At 39.6% G+C, this 18,588-nt stretch overlaps 3 protein-coding genes across 3 annotated transcripts in view; 1 reads left to right on the top strand and 2 right to left on the bottom strand.

The window, feature by feature from the left end:
• Nucleotides 1–2,521, bottom strand: part of LOC105829303 — a 54,949-nt gene extending 52,428 nt beyond the window's left edge. The window contains exon 1 of the mRNA XM_012668036.3: nucleotides 101–2,521. Within this exon, the coding sequence (XP_012523490.1) occupies nucleotides 101–506 (406 nt within the window). The 5' untranslated portion in view covers nucleotides 507–2,521. The remainder of the gene's footprint in view (nucleotides 1–100) is intronic.
• Nucleotides 2,522–3,552: 1,031 nt separating this feature from the next.
• Nucleotides 3,553–9,862, top strand: LOC105829304 (RIB43A-like with coiled-coils protein 2). The gene is made up of 7 exons (XM_012668037.1): nucleotides 3,553–3,678; nucleotides 4,383–4,523; nucleotides 4,725–4,885; nucleotides 5,300–5,540; nucleotides 7,256–7,483; nucleotides 8,537–8,643; nucleotides 9,626–9,862. The coding sequence occupies exons 1-7, from the start codon at nucleotides 3,553–3,555 to the stop codon at nucleotides 9,765–9,767; spliced, it is 1,146 nt and encodes a 381-aa protein (XP_012523491.1). The 3' UTR covers nucleotides 9,768–9,862.
• A 414-nt stretch (nucleotides 9,863–10,276) lies between these two features.
• LOC105829302 lies at nucleotides 10,277–17,015 on the bottom strand. Its single transcript, XM_012668035.3, has 3 exons — nucleotides 12,474–17,015; nucleotides 11,306–11,465; nucleotides 10,277–11,238 (listed from the first exon to the last, which is right to left on the bottom strand). The coding sequence occupies exons 1-3, from the start codon at nucleotides 12,649–12,651 to the stop codon at nucleotides 10,839–10,841; spliced, it is 738 nt and encodes a 245-aa protein (XP_012523489.1). The 5' UTR covers nucleotides 12,652–17,015; the 3' UTR covers nucleotides 10,277–10,838.
• Between the last annotated feature and the right edge of the window lie 1,573 nt (nucleotides 17,016–18,588).

Raw genomic sequence — 18,588 nt, 5'->3', positions numbered from 1 at the left:
CCATGCACGTAGCGGGCCGGGGGGATGGACGCCGAGCGAGGGGGAGGTTCGCTAGGGGAGAAGGGAGGTGGCGGAACAGTCTACTATATTGATCACTGACCTTTCCTGCGGCCGAACGGGCCGAAGAACGTGCCGTTCTTGCCGATGACGTTGTCGTCGATGTACTTGAGCAGCTTCGTGGTGTCCTCCCCTTTCTTCACGGCGATCGACCTGACGGGGCGTGGTGGGATCACCCTCTGATTACCGGCCGCGATGACGTTGACGCTGGTGGTCGCGGCGGCGGCGGCTGCGGCGGCAGCGGCAGTGCTGGTACTCGTGGTGACGATGACGGGATTGTTGAAGGCTACGGTGACGGTCGCGGCGGTGTTGGTCGTGCTCGTCGAGCCCGACGTCGTCGGCTGGACGGCGGCGCAGTTAACCGGCGCCGCCTCCTCCGCGAGGGAGCCGATCCTGCGCTGCGAGCCACCCCAGCCCTTGCCGCACGAGATCTTGACCGAGCAACTCATTCTTCCGTCGGCGAGCGCAGGAGCGCGGAGCGCATAGCAAGGTCAGTCGACGTCGTCGTCGGCGTGGTCACATCCGGAGCGGAGCGGAGAGAGAAAGAGAGAGTGAGAGAGAGAGAGAGACTCTCCGCCGTGGGTGGAAGAAAGGAGGGACCCTACTTCGGCGGGACTACGGCGGATGCGCCGCGCATCCCCGCGCGCGCGCGAGCCCTTCGCACGTGTCGCTCGCGGTCCTTCCTTCGATCTCTCCGCGCTCCTCTTGTTCCTCCTCCTCCTCCTCCTCCTGTCTCTCTCGTGACTCCGACTTTCCCGGCGAGGAAAACCTACTCTCCTCCTCCCCTCCCGCTCGGAGGGAAACTTTTCGCGGAGCGCGGCCGATCTCTCTCTCTCTCTCTGTCACGCGCGCGATCGGCTCGTTGCGTAAGAATATTTGTAGTAACGCGCACACCGACCGGGTGAACGACCGGCGCGATTTAGTCAAACAGGCAGGCAGACAGGCGCGCGCGGACGCGCGCTCGCGTCCTCCTCCTTATTCCTTTTCCTTCCCTTGAGATCCTCCGCCTCTCGGATCTCCGGGATCGATTCCGGAGCTCGATCAAGCGCGCTCGTCAGGTTCCCGCGACGGTGGCTGACGAGAAAATGCGTGTGTGTGTATGGTATATGTGTATATGTGCGATCTCTCGATCGGGAGAAACTCGTACGCGTGCAATCTCCTCGAACGCCGAGGCGAGACTGAATGTCTGGCGGACGGCGAGCTGCCCGGTTCTCGCTAATGACGTCACCCAGCCACGCAGGCGCCCGAGAGTCTCGCCATGCTGCGGGCGCGCATCTTCCCTCTCTCTCTCTTTCTGTTCGCGCGCGATATCGCTGGGACGCTCGGCGGCGCAAATTGCGCGAGGAGAGGCGTCCCTCTCTTATCGCGCTCGCCCGAGTCTGTTTGTCAACGGCGATTTTTCGTTGACACGAATGCGAACGCGATCGACCTCGGGAACGGGCTAGCTATAGTCCCTGACGCGAACATGGCGGTTCCAGGAATCCAGGGTGAGAAGAGAGTCTCTCTCTCTCTCTCTCCTTCTCGCGGGCCAGATTAGCTATACGTTGCCCTTAGCGTCCCCTCCCCCTCCCCGATCGATCGCACGGGGTGATTTCGTGTGATTAAAACTGCAACGGCGTTTTCACGGCTCACCCCCCCCCCCCCCTTTCGTTGTAACGCGAGTGATCGATCTTACGAAGATCGGGCACCGCGCGTGCATCGTCCCGGAATTAATTAAGCGAGGCCGATGTATGCGCGATTGATCCCGAGATTCGCCTTCGTTCCGTTCCGCCTTCCGCGAGCGTCACTTCCGGCCTGCCACGCTCGCCGTCAAAATGATCGCCGGACGGCTTTCTCCCTTTACTGACTTTTGAGGCAACCCGATGGCGGAATTCGTTTCCTCGAAACAAAGGAGCGCGTCTTATCTGTTGTTTTGATTTATCTCGATGCATACGTATTCGGATCCTCCAGGCGTATTTTTCGCACATTTTACGCCGCAAAATCACATATAAAATATCTCTAATTTTGACAGAAACTGACTCCACGAAGCAAAACACGCTTCTTTTGAAGAGAAATTTACATGAAAAAAAATCTAATTAATTCTGAAACGATCAACGATAATAGAAAAATAAACCTATACGACGATAATGGCTGGAATTGTCAGCATATCTTCCTCCCTCCTCTCCCCTCTCCGGTGCCCTAATTAATCAAACCGTTTTACTACACGCGCGTTTCCCCCTTCGAGGAGCGGGAGACGTCTCAGAGTCCGAACAACAATTCACTCACGGAAACGTTTCGAACGTTTCAAAGTCCGAAACGTGTCCATCGCGAAATCCGTCGCTGTTTAATCGGCGCTCAGTCAGGGCGCTCGCTAATTAAAACAACACCGTACTATTGTCGCGCTTTCTAAGCAAATAAATGCGTCAGGGGTTACGCGACTCCGCGGCATGTGACCTCCGGACTCATGAGAGCCAGCGAGGCGGTTTTATCGGCCGGCAGAGATACGGCTAACCCAATTAAAATGTTTAATCGACCCCTCCCCCCTGTCCTCTCCCCCGCCCTGCCGCTCGCGTTATCGTGCGTGTCGCCACGATGATACGATGACAAATTGAATCGGCGCGGGCGCAGCCCGCGTAACGGAAGAGAGTAAGATGGATTTCATGAAATCAGCACAGAGATAAAGATGCGGTACACATGTTTATACCGATCAGCAGCTGCTCCCCACGTGACCTAACTCGTATCAATGTCTCTCTAACAGCTGAATAATTATGAGCTCTTTTTGTTTCTCTTTTTTTTTATTATTCCGACGGATAAACAATCACGTGGCCGAAGTCAAACATCGAGCTCGCTCGACGACAACATTCCAATCACCGTGTATCGATCGCGCAGTAATTGAAGCGCGAGTGTGCAGGGCTTGAAAGAGCCGTCGAAGGGAAGAATTAATAGAAAACGATACACTTTCGCTCGCGGAAGCGAACTTTTCGAGAAGCGATAAACTCTCGCGTTGTTAAAGTTCGAAGCGCGCGTTCTTCGAACGAAAGTTTAAAAAAAATGACGTTGAAACTGGCTCGTTATATTATCGCGTATTTTACGCTTCGCTTCGTGAACCCTCGTTAGAGTCCGTTCTTCCGAAGTTTATTCTCCTAACGAGTCTTCTTCCCTAACGTTTATAATTAATACCGGTTGATTAGACACTTTGCGAAATTACTATTTAAAGCCTATCTAATTGAACGGAATATGCTGCAGAAATACACGCGCTTTATCGCTCTCCCTTTTGGGACAAAATCCCTAAATGAATACTGTGCATTGTACAGCTGGAATTTATCGGCTACGTACAATGACCCTCCTGAACCGGGCAAACTCACCATGGTAACGAAACTCGACAGCGAGACTTCGGTTTCGATTCCAGGCCGAAAAGTTCGAATACATTCACGCTCTTCGCTTCGCACGTGTAACCTCGCCGTCATTAAAAAAAATACCGCGCTTTCCATTCTCCGCGAGAAAGTGTTTCGAAAAATGCTTAAGTTTCAAGAACGCGCCACTCCGGAGGAACTCAAGATCGCCGCGTCTATAGAACGCAAACGGCAAATCGAAGAGGCGAGGAAGCTGCGCATCTTTAACCCTTGCGTTAGAAAAATTGGGGTAAAAATACTGGGTTGTTTTTGTTAGACTGTCGGATCAAATCTATTTTAATTTTTAATTTTACCATTTTATTAACTTGTCGGTTTTATTGACGCCTCCAAATTAATTGAGTTTTTTGAAGAAGAAATTAATCTCTTTATGTTTTTATATATTTAACTATTCTTCAATACCCTGGTGAAGTTTTCCTTGGAATTCGTAAAATAGTTTTTCTGAATTTCTATATATATAAAGGTTTGAAAGTTTCTGTATAATTTTGTAACTTTAAAAAAAAATTCTTAAAAAGATTCTTTTTATATAAGTGTGTGTGTGTGTGTGTGTGTGTGTGTGTTGAAACAATTTTCAAAAGATGCATACAGAGGATAAAAGTTTGCACTCTTTTTGAAATTCTTTATAAATGTAATTTTGAATATTTTGAGATTTCTAAAATTTTCTCACTTCATAATTTCCAAAGAAAACTTTTAAAATCTTCTGAAAAGCAGTTTAAAGTATATTTTCGTAAGTCTTCGGAAATTGGAAAATCTTTGAAAACATTACGGTATACATTATAAACATTCTTTTTTCATCAGAGTATCCATTAATTTATGAATTCCACAAGGAAGCGTCACTCGATGGAACGCGACGCTCGATTGATCCGACGTCTGGGAAGTTGCTCGCTCCGATGCGAGATAGAGGGATTCGCGCGATTGTTTCCCTGACATTTGCAGATAGACAAGGCGTTCCTGGATAAGCAAGTCGAGGAGAAGCAGCGGCAGCGCGAGTGGGAACGAGCGAAAGAATGTCAATTGGACGAGGCTCTCGTTCGCAGCAGCGAACACGCCGCGCATTTGGAGAGACAGCAGGAGGAGGTAATTGACAAGAGGGAAGACAAAGAGAGAGAGAGAGAGAGAGAGAGAGAGAGAGAGAGATAGAGAGAGTGTATACGCCGATCAATCCCGATAATTATGCGGGAATGCCCGATCGATACTCGAGCTGGCACACTCGGCGATTTCGATGTCACACGCCACGAAAACGCACGCTCCGAGGTGATACGAGCTCTCTGTTCGCAGGAAAGACGAAGGATAAACAAGGAGGTCGAGTTCTACCGACGGGTGCATCAGCGTGCGGAGAACCGGCAGGATTACGACCTGTACGACCCTGAGACGTTGAGGAGATCGCTTCCACCGCGCGTGGACGACGACAACGGCTTGGGAGCAGCGTCCGCTCAGAAGTGCGTAAATAGTCTGATTAATACCGCCAACAATGAGTGGTGCAATCGGGAGAAAAGTCACGGGAGAGTTTTATCGCAGACTCTCTAGACGAAGATAGGAGCAGCGCGCTTGTGAAACTTCGTTGCTCCCTTCTCTGCATTCCCTCCCCATCCTCCCTCCTCAACTCGTCTTTATTAAAATTCTCGTGATATTAGAAGAGCTGGAAAAATTAATTTCTGCAATCCGTAAACCGCGGCTATTGTGCGTACGGTATTATAACGATGTTTCTCCTCTCTCGTTGCGAAAGATCCTCGCGCGCGGGTAATAATTTACCCCGCAGCCTGCTCACCCTGGCGCAATGGTAATGAGCGGTGACTCGCGCGCGCGCGCCGCACGGAAGAGAGGAGAAACGATGAAATATTATGGCTGCGCAGGTTCGAGGGCGAGGATCGCAATTTTCACGAGCGATTGAAGGCGCAGAGGGAGCAGACGCGCTGGTGGCTGCAGAGGCAGAAGGAGGAGCGCGAGGCGGCCGAGGCAGCGCGGCGAGACGCCGAGGATACCTATCAGGAAGCCGTCCACTCCAGGAACGAGCGCGCGACGACGCTGGCGCGGATGGAGGAGGAATGCCGGCGAAGGCTGAACGAAGCCACGGCGACGTTTAATCGCGCTCTGGTACAGGGAGAAGGGAGGGGAGAAAAATCTTCTCTAGTCGCGCCTTTGATCTTGAGGTCCCGACGCAAGAAGGGAGGCTCGATTTATTTAACAAATTAGATAAAAATCAACCGTATGATCTCCGAGATAAGATCTCCATTCTGAGTCGAGGTGCAGCACTAGCTGCAGCAGCGGCAGCTGCTGCTGGCTGCTATTTCGCGTCTCGTAAGGCCTAGTGTCTATCGACTCTGCAGTTTTTGCTATCGCTGCTACCGGCAAAAAAATGGATTCCTTTGGCCAATTTGATCTCCGGACGAAGGTAGAAGTCAAATGGAAAATAGTCTGGCGAGCAAGATGGATGGATGTTTGAGAGGAGTGTAATGTTTTTGTTAGACCGCTTCGCGGAAAGAGCCGTGGCTTTTTCAGGCCGGCTAACGTTTGATCGTGTCCGATTGGAGGATAAAAACACGTTTATATTTGAATACACGCCCATTTGTATCAAATGAAGCGATCGATCCGAGCGTCGTTACATTTGACGTGATGGTGTTGACACATTAGAGCATGCCTGTCTGTTTGTCTACGATTTCAATCTTTCTATTAATATATGAGTAATAGAGTTTGTCCTCCTTTTTTGGGTCGACCTCTCGTAGGAAAATTCCGATCTGGTGATACACGAAAGCTACACTGAGAGAAAAAAATAGTTGCATTTACCATAATTTAACTATAATTTATAGTTATTTTTGGCCGTTACAATATTTTTATAGTTAAATTAACAGTATAAATTATAGTTAACTTAATACTATATTATTGTTACAATAGCTATAGCATTCGTTCATACAACCATATGTATGGTTAAACATGCCATAATTGTGATTTATGTATGGTAGAATATTTGTATGGTAGAATATGTATGGTAAAAATTATTATAATTTATAATAAACTTTTTAGTTTATAGTAAAATTGTTACCCTGTTTGGCACAACTATACATATATGGTTATTTACATTAACATTATAGCAACAATAACTATAAAAATGATATTTGCAACTGTAATTATTTTATTATGCAATTATAGTTGCAAATACTAGACACTTTTCTCTCAGTGTACGTTGCATGAAAATCTAAATTTCTTTGTTAAAACTCTACTAGATGGGAGATACGAATAACAGTTAGTTCGATTATTTTTTTAAAACAAAATTTCGTGCATTTATAAATTATAAGTGAATATTGCGTGAATGGAATTGGAAGACTGTGAAATTGAAATAATTTAACTACGTCGTTATCGCAAGGCGCTTCTCCTTTTTCAGACGTTGTAAGCGTATTCTGTCCGTATTAACTTTCTCGTGAAAGGATAAATGCGAACGAAAAGCGCTTGTAATAATAAACCGGCCGCGCATATAACGTAACAAAAGACGCGCGACTTTTTTTTTGCAAAGTCCGCATGCATTTCAGCGGCTCGCCGCTAAGATATAAAAATCGCCTACGCGATTCTCTCGCGGTCGATGAATAAACCTCCGTGACATCATCGCGCAAAGTGCCGCGATAATTTGCTCCGATAACCACAACAAAGTACCGTCAATTTCCTTCCTCTTTTTTTTTTCGCTCTCTCAGTATTTCCCTCCGCGTTAATTCCGTTCCCTCCCTTCTCGCCTAAGTTCGCGACCGCGGCCCTGGGCACTTATTCCGCGATCGACGGCCCGCGATGATTTCACGGAATTCATTTCCGCTCGATTGCAGGCCGAGGAGCAGCAGAATCGCCGTCACTGCGAAGCCGTTCAAGACGAGGAGGACAAGAAAGCGGAAATCTATAATCACGTGACTGGAGATTTCCTCACCGAGGCTAAGGAGCAAGCCGAGAGCATCCGTGGACCATGCCGGCCGTTGATGGACCGATACAAGGGCATGACTGCGGACGAGTTGAAGGTCTTCAGGGATGCTCAGCTGCTGCAAATGGAAGAGATCCGTGTTAGTATGAAAGAAGAAGTTGCTTTATCGTATTCCCGATAAAAAATTTTTCATATATAAAAACATATATAAATACTATACATATAAAATATATCCGTATTTGTTATAGTTTCTTTTTTTTTTGTAATTTTTAATTGATAAAAAGAAATAAGTCACGCTGAAAAGACAAAAACTAATTAAAGTGATAATTTTTGCATTGCTTTTTTTACAAAAATAAAAAAGAAATTGCTCGTGTATAATCATATATTCTATGAATCATAAATATGATTATACATGGGCAATTTTCTTCATTTATTCATACTTATCTTTTTGTTAAGTAGACTTAACTGTTAAGTAACTGTTTTGTTAAGTAAAAGGAATAATATGAAAATGATCTTTTTAATTGTCTCTTCAGTATGACTATTATTTTTTTATATCAAACAAATTTTACAAAAAAAAAGAAACAGTATGAACATATGTGGACACATTTATATATATTTATATAAATTTTTATATAGAAAATTTTTTATCGGGTCAACAATCCCGACCTTTAGTCTTTCAATCTAACTTTGAAGTATCAATTTCACGATTTTGCCGCTTTGAACTTTTTCAATTTTGGTATTAAACTTTTTCAAATTTGGTAGTTTTAAAATTTTTATAGAAAAATTTATTTCTGTGCCTCGTGTCTTAGAAATACAAATTTGTCAATTGTTTTGTTTTCTAATCTCTCTTTAATGCTTCCTAATATATCTCATGCTTAATAAGACGAAGCATTACAGATTTGTTTTTCAATGATCGGATTGCATGAAATATTACCGGAGTATAAATTTTGCGAGTCAGATATGTAATCATTCTCAACAATACACCAATGATAACTGTAGACAAAAACTGTGGATGCGTCATGGATGACATCATGGTGAATTCATGATGACGCGCATATTATTCGTATGTTCAAAATAAAAAAGTTTTCGACAGATTTGATGGCATTTCAAATATTCGTTGGCACGCATAGTCCCCTGAAAACTAGCTGTTAATATTAGAGATAAAAAACTTTTATCGAACTCGTCTTTTCAGAAAATCAAACTGGAAGAGAAACGCATCAAAGAGGATTGGGATCGTTTAATGGAGTCACATCTTCAAACCGCATACTCATACGATCGTGAATTAAATCAAAGAAAATCGTAAGATTTAACGTTATACTTAATTTTTTTTTAACATTTACACAGTGTGGTTGTAACCTAGCAAAATATATCACAGAGATATCTTGAAAATATCGATCTATATATCAAAATACCTGTTACATAGCACTGTTACGATATCTTAACAATGTTTCTCAAAATATCTCCAAGATACTAAAAAGTCATAATAATTTTATCTCAATGTGATATTTGTTTTTATGTTTACGGTTATTTTTAATTTTTATATTTAAAATGTTGTATAAATTATCTTATTATAAATCTTAAATATATCTCAAAATAAACATGAAACAAACTTAAATAAAATAAAAAGGTGAAAAGGATTGTAATATTCACCTAATATTATATGCAAATGTTCCAGAGATATATCTTTTTACAAACCATACGTGACATTAAGGAATGATGTTCTGCAGAATTCTATGAATATTTTATAATAAAATATCTTGAAACTGATTTAAAACTGTAAACATAAAGATATCTGATTATATCTCAGATATATTTTGCTGTATGGGTAAATACTTTAACATTTTGAGGGTTGATATATATATTTTTCTATTCACTAATTAAAGACAAAAATTTTATATGATTATATGTCTGAAAGAATTTGGTTTCAAAGATATAGTTTTAGGTACATTTCTTTTAAAGAAAAGTAGTTTTTAACAAAACTCTTCAAAATTTTATACAAGTAACGTAGGAACATTCTATTGAATACTGGTATATGATGAAAGTTTAGTGAAGGTATTAAAAAAATATTTCAAATAAAAATTGATTATTTTTTACGTGTAATTAGAATCTGTAATAAAAAAAATAAAATTCTCTTTATTAAAAAAAATATATCGTTGGTTTGAAACAGTATGTTGAAAAAAATTAAGGGTTTTTTATATTTACATGAAAATTCTCCGATATTCATGATTTGTATTTTTAAATATGTAAATAATATTTTAAATGTTACATTATATTTTTCTAGAGAGCTCAACAAGAAAATCGCGGAGGAGAATTTGCGGCTTGCCGAGCAACAGAAGCAACATCAAGAATACCTGAACCGTGTCATTTACAAGAATCAACCGACCGCTGCTTTCTACGAGCAATTTAACAAAGGAACACGTTGAATGCAATCGCAGTTTTCACATGCAATGCATATCTTTTAAAAGATGAAAATTTGATGTAAATTCTAAGTAAATAAGAAATAATTTTATAAACTTAATTACTTTTTTCTCTTGTAGGTCAATCAATCAATACACAAACAATTGCTATACCGACGGAGCCGATGCGCGTTAAATTTTTAGTCATCTTTGAATATATATTTTATATTCATAGTATTCTATATTCCAATTTTATAATGTAATAAAATGTACGGTAATTTGCAAATCAAAATCAAATTATCGCAAGAAACTAATATTGTCCAATATGGATAATGTAAAAGTCTACTACTCTGTTGATATGAACTCGCAGCCGATAAGTTATCGTATTTGGTAAACGGGTATAATTATATACAGGATTTTTCACAAAATGAGATACAACATTGATAATTGAATTCGCGTATCGTAATAATGCTCGCAAATCAGCTTAAATTCAGACATAAAATATAAAAAGGAAAGAGAAGTTAAAGACTAAGATGTATATGATATATATATATATATTTAAATTGAATATTAGGTAAGATTGCATGACATATTCGTCTTCGTCTCTTCAATTAATGAGAGCATAATATCACAGACGCAGTATTTCATATCCATGCTTACTTTATATATAATTTAAAATATATAATCTAATATTTATTCATTACTTAGCCTAAAATATTTCATAATTGATTTATGCTAAGTTATTTCGGCACAATCCTTATTCTACATCATATACAATAGTTACAAAATTGCAATTATCATATCTTAATTAAAATAAGTATATATTTACAATTTACTTTAACTTACGTAATATTTTGTATGTATCAAAGTACATTACCGAATGTAAACATAAGACATTATAGACAAAATAATTTTTATTATCTTAAATTAGAATCAAAATTAAGATGTAGTGATTTCTGATTTTATATATAAATTTTTTAATTTGTTTATTCACCATTTAAATTTATAAAACCTTACAAGCTAATAGAGATTTAAAAACTAAAGGCTCAAATTCGACTATAGCCATTTTTCTTTCCCCAAAAATGCACGTCGAACGCTTCATATATTATTATCGGATGAACGCAGCGCAGAGGCTAGAACTTGCTGCATCTGTATCCTAACATCCAGCTTCTTCTCCTCCGGTATTTGTCTGATTATTGGCAGCAGTGAAAGGAGGAACATCTTGTCGTAGTCATCCTCGTCAACGGTGACGCGCTGACTACTGTGCGAGGAGAGGATGTCGTGTATCTCGTTGTCGAATGGCGTGAAGGATGTCTCGCAGAGCTGTTTCGAATAACGCGGACACACCTTATACGAGGGTGTACCCGCCTGAAGATACTCGCGACTACCCGTTATGGAAGCAGTCTGAGTGAGAGGGTCGTATTCCTCGATCATGGGATTGTCCATCTCCCCCTCGCTTTCCTCCGATTTGCAAGGAGGAGTGATGATCGTGGAAACCCTAAGAAAAAAGTCGAATTTAGTTGTGCGGTCATCAATCGCTTGTCGCTTCTAATGATAGCTGATACCTCTTATTCTCGACTGTTGGCATGAGGAACAGCAATCGATCGAAGTACATGTACTTCTTTCGTTTCCGGCCGGCGGGCCCAGATTTCTGCGCCTTCTGAAGTTTGAGCTCTTTCATGAAGTAATCTCGTATGTTCCTCCATTTCCCGCGCAAATTTTTCTCTACAAATTATTATGAAGCAACAATTGCAATGAGAATTTCTTCGATAACATGTAATAGAATTATAGAATTTTTCAAACATCTTTCTAAGATTTCTTTGAGGTATTCGAAAATTTTCCTCTTAGTAACTTAGTTTCTTTTGTAACCTAAAAAGAGAAAGGAAAAATATAAAGATATTCTAACTTTGACTGTTAGTCAATTCACCTTCGTCTTAGGCTCTGAACCTAACTCTTGCGGCTTCTGCCTAGTTATGTATACACAATGTATATACGTAATTACATATACTTTGTACATGTATATATAAGCAAGAATATAAAATCTTTAAAGAATTTGGAATTTTAAATAGATATAACTTATTTATGAAATAAAATTGTGTATGTATGTGTGTGTAGTGCATCAAAAAAAATAAAAATATATTTATCCAATAATAGTTTTTAAAAAGTTTTTTCTAAGTTGAGAGAAAACATTTTCGAATAAAAGATAACACAGGATCTTCAAACTATTATCTGTTATCAAAATAATCACATTGGTGTATTATCAAAACAATCAATATTATAATGATCAATCTAGATAATTATTACAATATTGATATAAAAATATAATATTTTGTTAAAATTTATTAAGCTCTTTAAACAAATTATAATTCTTGCTTCTATACATAAGACAATATTTAACATTAATTTTTTTCTGTGTATATAATATTATTTCTATTATGAATATATAATTCAAATTTTAGAAAATATGACTTGGTCATTAAATTTAATTCGTATTTTTAATACATAACAAACTTGATCCTATTTCTAGCAATACTTTTCCCCACAATTCTTCACCGAAGCTCGAAACGTTTTCTTGTGTCCAATCTTTTTTTTTTCATCGAAAACATCTTTATTAAATCTTTATCAGTCGTTTACGATCACGCGGGGAAAATATCGATACGGCTAAGTCGCCGGATTTCCGCCGCGGTCGACGTGGAATCCAGATCGATCAGTTGCGGTAGCCGGGCTATATACCTTCCACATTTCTCTCCTCGTCCGTCAAGCGCGCCCAATTCGGTACCATCACCTGGCAGACCTCGTCCCACGCGGTCATCTTGGCGTTACGGTCGTTGTACTCGCCGCGATTCACATCGTAGATCGCCGGCCGTCTCTCTATCTCCTCGATGAACCTCTCCGTGTCGAACATGCTCATAGAGAGTCACCAAGAGTTTCTTTTTCCTTCCTCCAATTACTCCGCTCGGTCGTCCTTTCGCTTCGCAACTCGATCTCGCACCACGCGGCAAAATTATTGTTAGTAATTTCTCGAAATTTCTCCGGAAATCGTGTTCCGAGTCCCTTCGAACACGGAAAACGCGTCTCAAAAATAGAGACGACGAAAATACGAATCGAAATTCCACGTGAAGAACTCGAACTTGGATAAAAAGAGCTCGATCGACGGAGATGGAGCACCAAGACCACGGCGGTCGCTGGTGTTAATTGGCGAATATGCGAAAGTGATCGAAATCGGTAACGGAATAGCAGCCGCAGTGCGCCGTCGGTCGTCCGGCGTTGTCGTGTCGGCAGCGGCTTGCGCGTCACTGCGGAGAAACCGTTGCACGGCCAGTACGGCTTTGGTATCATGGCGGCCCGGCGGCGAACGTGCGGTTGCGGTTGCGGAGCGGAATCTATGCCGCCCGCGACGTTGCCAGACCGGCGGCGCCAGTCGGCGAGGCCGCGTCGCGGGTCGAAAGAACGGCGGAATCGCGTCGCCGCGTGTTACCCACATGCACACGCGCCCGGGCGCACGCACACGCGTCCAGGCGCGTATGGAAACATTCGCGCGCGCGGACATCAGGCAGGAAGGACATATTATTTTTCATGATTTTTACGCAACCGCATGCATGGCCGCGCTCGCCAAATAAAATCGAAAATCGAAATCGCAATTTCTCGTAGCTACACCAGTCGATAAAAAATAACCAGCCATGCTTTTTCGAAGATTTTTTCGAATTGAAATCTTTATATATTTTTTTATTCGTAAAAACATATTCTTGTATTCATTTTAATGTAATTTCATTCGAGTAAATTAGGCTTGTGCGCGATGACCGATCACAGCTCAAAGCAGCAAGAACTTGAAGCCGATAGAGGAAGGTTATCGATATATCACTTTGTTTTTGAATAGTATTTCTTAAACAAAAGCTAAAAATAAAACTCTGAATACAAATGTAAACTAGAAAGTGTTTTTAAATGATATAACGATTTTATAACATTCTTTTATATTTTGTAACAATTGTTTTCGCGCATTATAACCAGAAATTAACATCCATGAAAAGTATGTAGGATAAGTATAAGTTTACATTTTTCTTTTCTTTTCTATTTGTAGAAAATATTTACAAGTTAATGAATATAAGATTCTTAGACCTTTCACTTTAATATAAAACTTTTCTTGTAAGTTATACAAATACTTTATGCTGGTTGCGAGACGCAAAATGTAGTGCAGCTATAAAGATTAGATCAGATTAAATTCATTTTTAATCGATTTTTATACAGAAAAAAGTCATTAAAGAATGAATAAATTATGGGTTTTTATTTTTTTAATTAATTAAACAGATTATGTTTTCATCAATATTAATACAGTGCAATGTTTAATTTTCGAGGAAAAAAAGGTGCAGCTTTAAAAGGCTTATGTCTATCTATTATATTAGCGGCCTTTCTCTATTATATATGAATGTTCTACAGCCAATCAACATATCTGAAAAATTTGTCATGTAATAAATATAATAGCACCTTTAAATTATTTGCAAGTTCATATGTTAATAATAAAAAAACTTATTGTTATATATAATAAAAAGTACAATTTGTGCAAAAGTTTAGTTTTCGACTGCCTTTCCTCTTCGCTTAACAAATCTCTCATGTACCCTTTTTGTGATCTAGTCGCTCTAATAATTGAAGTAGAATCATTAATGGCTTTCGAAAGACTCTTCCGGATTTGCACTTCCCGCAGCAACCTAATGAAAGAAACACTCAGCAACAGGAAGTTTCTATTAGGCGTACAACTTAACTGTACACAAAAATACAGGGATAAGAGTAAAGTTCCGTTTCATTTTAGAGTACTAATTCATACATATATCACGTCGTAGCTTTCCGCAAAAGTGCGAAGCGATGCAAAACGTGCTATGTCATATGCTATAATAAAAAAGAAGATTCCAACTGTACACAAGATATTAGCATAAATGGCTTTACAAACGATAATAACACAATTAGATAACAGAGTTAGCAAAAATGGCTTAAATTTTGCAAGTTGAGTAAATAGGAGAAATAAAACCCGAGACATGCGTATACTTTTCTTTGGAAAGTTTAGCGTGTCTGATTTGCGATTAGATACATGACACTCCTTGTTCTATTGATTTCGAATAATTTAAAATATTCTAATTTTGATTAATAGATATTATTCTGTCTGTTTTCTTAACAAATTCATATAACACTTTTAAAGTACCATACTTTTCTTTTTTTAACAAATTCCACACACAATCTGGCCTATTTGCTTCTATTCTAGATATACGTGTCCGATAAAGAAAGATTAAGGGCCGGTTGTTCCAACTTTTTATTAACTTACCTACCGGGTAAGCGTGTGTCTATCTTCATTTCTTTTCTTAAATAAATAAAGACAAACATATTTATCTGATAGGTAAGTTTACCAAGAAGTTGGAACAACCGACCCTAAAGCAAAGAAAAAAAACGCTCTTTGAGATGGCGAAATACATTAATGCGAGAGAAAATTTTTATATCAAAATAGATTAAACTAAATTAGAATTATCATATATAATCATATCAATTGTGTATAATATATACATATATTTCGCAGATTTATAATGTCGACTATCATTCACAAATTACAATAATAATTATATATGAATACAATATATTATATAACATTCATTTAACATTTAGACCGAATGTTTATTGATCATATTGAACATAATGCATTTATAATTTGAGACTAATCGTTCCAACACTGTAAATATACAAAATATTATACTATATCAATACAATAAGTGCTAATATATGTAATAAAGTCCAATCAGCTCTATTTAAATCTCATCGGAAATGTCCCGTACTTATTCTGATCTAATTATACCAATCGGTTTGTAAAATTAGATCTGCTCCGATATAATTTGATATATTCTGACATAGAGATTGTTTCCCACGAAAGTCCAATCAAATCTAAATACATCCGACTAAATATGCCCTATTCAGATTTAATTCTATCAATCTGTCTGTAAAATTAGATCTGCTCTGATATAATTTGATCCATTTTGATATGAAGATTTTCTTCTCGGGAATAAGTACGGATGTGGGCGAAGTTCCCCGAGTGAAAGAAGTAACGACAGAGCAAGAGTATCGAAATGAGAGGTGGTGGGAGGGGGGGCAACGGGCAGCTTCATCCCAGCAGGGAGTTTCAAAAATAAAAAGCGACGACTCGCGGAAGATATATTTTGGTGCGGCAGAGCGAGTATAAAGATCTCGCGCAATCTACACGTTGAGATCGACCTTGCCGTCTCTCTCGCGAATAACACGAAGGGCAACCCGGACGACATACAGCCCCGAAGTATCCCCCGTTGACTTCTCCCGTGAGACGTTCCTTCGGATAATTAAACGTCATCAGATGCGCGGACACCGGTAAACACGTTCCAGCTGGTTCCCGCATCGGGTGAGATACTACACCCCTCGACCCGACGGCGAATGCGGAATTCGCGCCGCCGCCGCCGCCGCCGCCGCGACGTTGCCAAGCCGGCCTCCGGGCGTCGGACCCGTCGGTGTCGGAATTCACGTGTTGCTACGCGACATCGTCGCGCGCGCCGCGTCCGCCCTGAGCGTGTGCGCGGGATTACGGCAACGTCGACGCGTTTCCACCGCACCGTTATCGACCGTGGCGGGCGTTGCGGATCGCGGCCGACGAAATCGACGCCACCGCGATCAGACGTACGTGGCACACCTTTCGATACCTTCCTCGCATATAGCCCCCCAGTCTCCCCCGGAAGGCTGTAACGTTAATAAAATTTAACCATCTTCGATCAGCTTAATCGACTCAATTCTATTTGAGAGTATTCCAATAGCAAAACTTAACCATTACAATACATTACAATGAATTAAAACGGCACTATAGAAATTACAAACATGTGTGTTTTGCGCGAGTACGGCTGCCAATTCTTTTGTCTATAAAGTGGTTCGAAAAATCTCGAGAAATTCATCAACATATTTTCAAGATTCTAGGACAAATGTCTGTGTATTTTATTAAAAAAAAAAAAATAAAATAAAATGTAGGGTAAATGGGTAGAAGTCAATCGGAAAAGATATACCTATTTGTAAGCTAAAAGTTAAAACCAATTTGTTTGTATTTAAATTTTTTTTTAATTAAAAATCATAGTCTTGATGAATGAAAGAAAAAACACAGTATTTAAATGTTCCCTATGTATGTAAATGTAAACTTAATTAATGCACACCAGTAAAACCATGTTTGTACAAGTGACGAATGACCAATGACATGCAAGTTTTTATTACAAAAGAAAAAATATAAGAAAAAGTAATTTAAGAATAGCTTTACAAAATAATTATTAACTTTTTAAAAGTTAATAAAAATTAGAAAAGTCAATAAGCTAATAAAATGTTAATTATTGATAAATTACATAGCTTATGCATATTTTTTACGCAATGTATATAATTTTCAAGTTATAAATGATATTTTAATCGAACCTATATAAAAATTAAAACTGAAAATATCAACTAATGCAATTTATTGTTTTAAAGTCCTATTAACTTAATATATTTTTTTTAATAGTCATTTATACCAGTGACCTTTTCAGTTGCAGTGACCTTTCCATTAGTTTTAAATGTTATTACGATTAAATTAAACCAGCCAGAATAAAATCGACGGATTTTTTGTTTGTTAAAAAAAGAACGTTTATAATCTCTCCGTTTTCGAAAGTTACTTAAAATGCAAAACGAGATTATCAGCAATGACGTAATAGTGTATCTTGTAGCAAGATAAACTAAAAGAAATGCAATAGGAATAAATTGACGTAAGGTTCTTTCTTCGATAACGTAACATGTGCGGAAGCTCATCGGAAAGTTAGACGAGTGGGAGACGACGTTTGAGGGACACGTGCGAACGCTGTGGGCAAATGGGACTTCCGCGCGTACGAATGTATGAATCGAAATATAAATAATATAATGCGTACACACAGCCGCACGCATAAGTAAGACTTTGAGCGCAATTACGAGAGGATTACAAGGGATTGTAAGTGCCCATTAGCCGGTTATTCGAACTCGTAGGAACTTATTCGTCGTGAGCCGCGCGCATTGATCCGCCGACCAATGGGACGCGGGCGTTCGTATCGTCCGATGTGTTCCTCGCATCACGCATGTCGAGTTCGAGATGCCGTGTGTGCACCTTCGACTTTGCGCCGTTCTTGGACTTCAAGTTAGCTCGGATATACACGAGAACGATTAGCGCCGCGCGATAATTTGCGCACGCGTGCTCGGAACGTGCGATTAGTTATTCCCATGATTGTATCGCGAATTCTGTCTTTTTATCGCGATATACATCGCAGATAAACGTAATAACAATTTATGTGCGACTTGTACCGACTTGTTTATTTCGCAGACAATGTATTCCATTCGTTAGGAAAATTCTGCTACACGTTTACAAAAGACATGTATTTTTCCGTAAACAGTGTAAAAAAATTGCTTATGCGAGCAAATTATAATTCACAATTAGGCGTCTGTGTTTATATTAAACGAGTAAATTATGCCATTTAAATCATTTGAATAATTCATGGATGGCTTATCTTTTATTCGAAACTAGAATTACGACAATCAGAAGTTAAGGGAATAGTAAACATTTGAAACTTAATTATTTAAAATGGCATTTTTGAATGCAATTTTGAGCAAAATCGGAAAATTGCAGTTAAAATTGTTTATACCTCCGATTAGCGCGCATCGTTAAAATAAATAGCGATTGTAAAATCAATGTGTATGTATAAATGTAGCGGTAACTTTATTACGTAATTGATGTTTTTAAATTTATTCAGAAAATAAATTGTTTAATTGACTTGAGAATTGACTTTAAGTATCCGTATTCTCCGTTAATTTC

Source organism: Monomorium pharaonis, chromosome 8 (genome assembly GCF_013373865.1).
Source record: "Monomorium pharaonis isolate MP-MQ-018 chromosome 8, ASM1337386v2, whole genome shotgun sequence".
Classification (NCBI taxonomy): domain Eukaryota; kingdom Metazoa; phylum Arthropoda; class Insecta; order Hymenoptera; family Formicidae; genus Monomorium; species Monomorium pharaonis.
The sequence above is the reverse complement of the archived record's forward strand: the minus strand, read 5'-3'. Positions and strand labels throughout refer to the sequence as shown.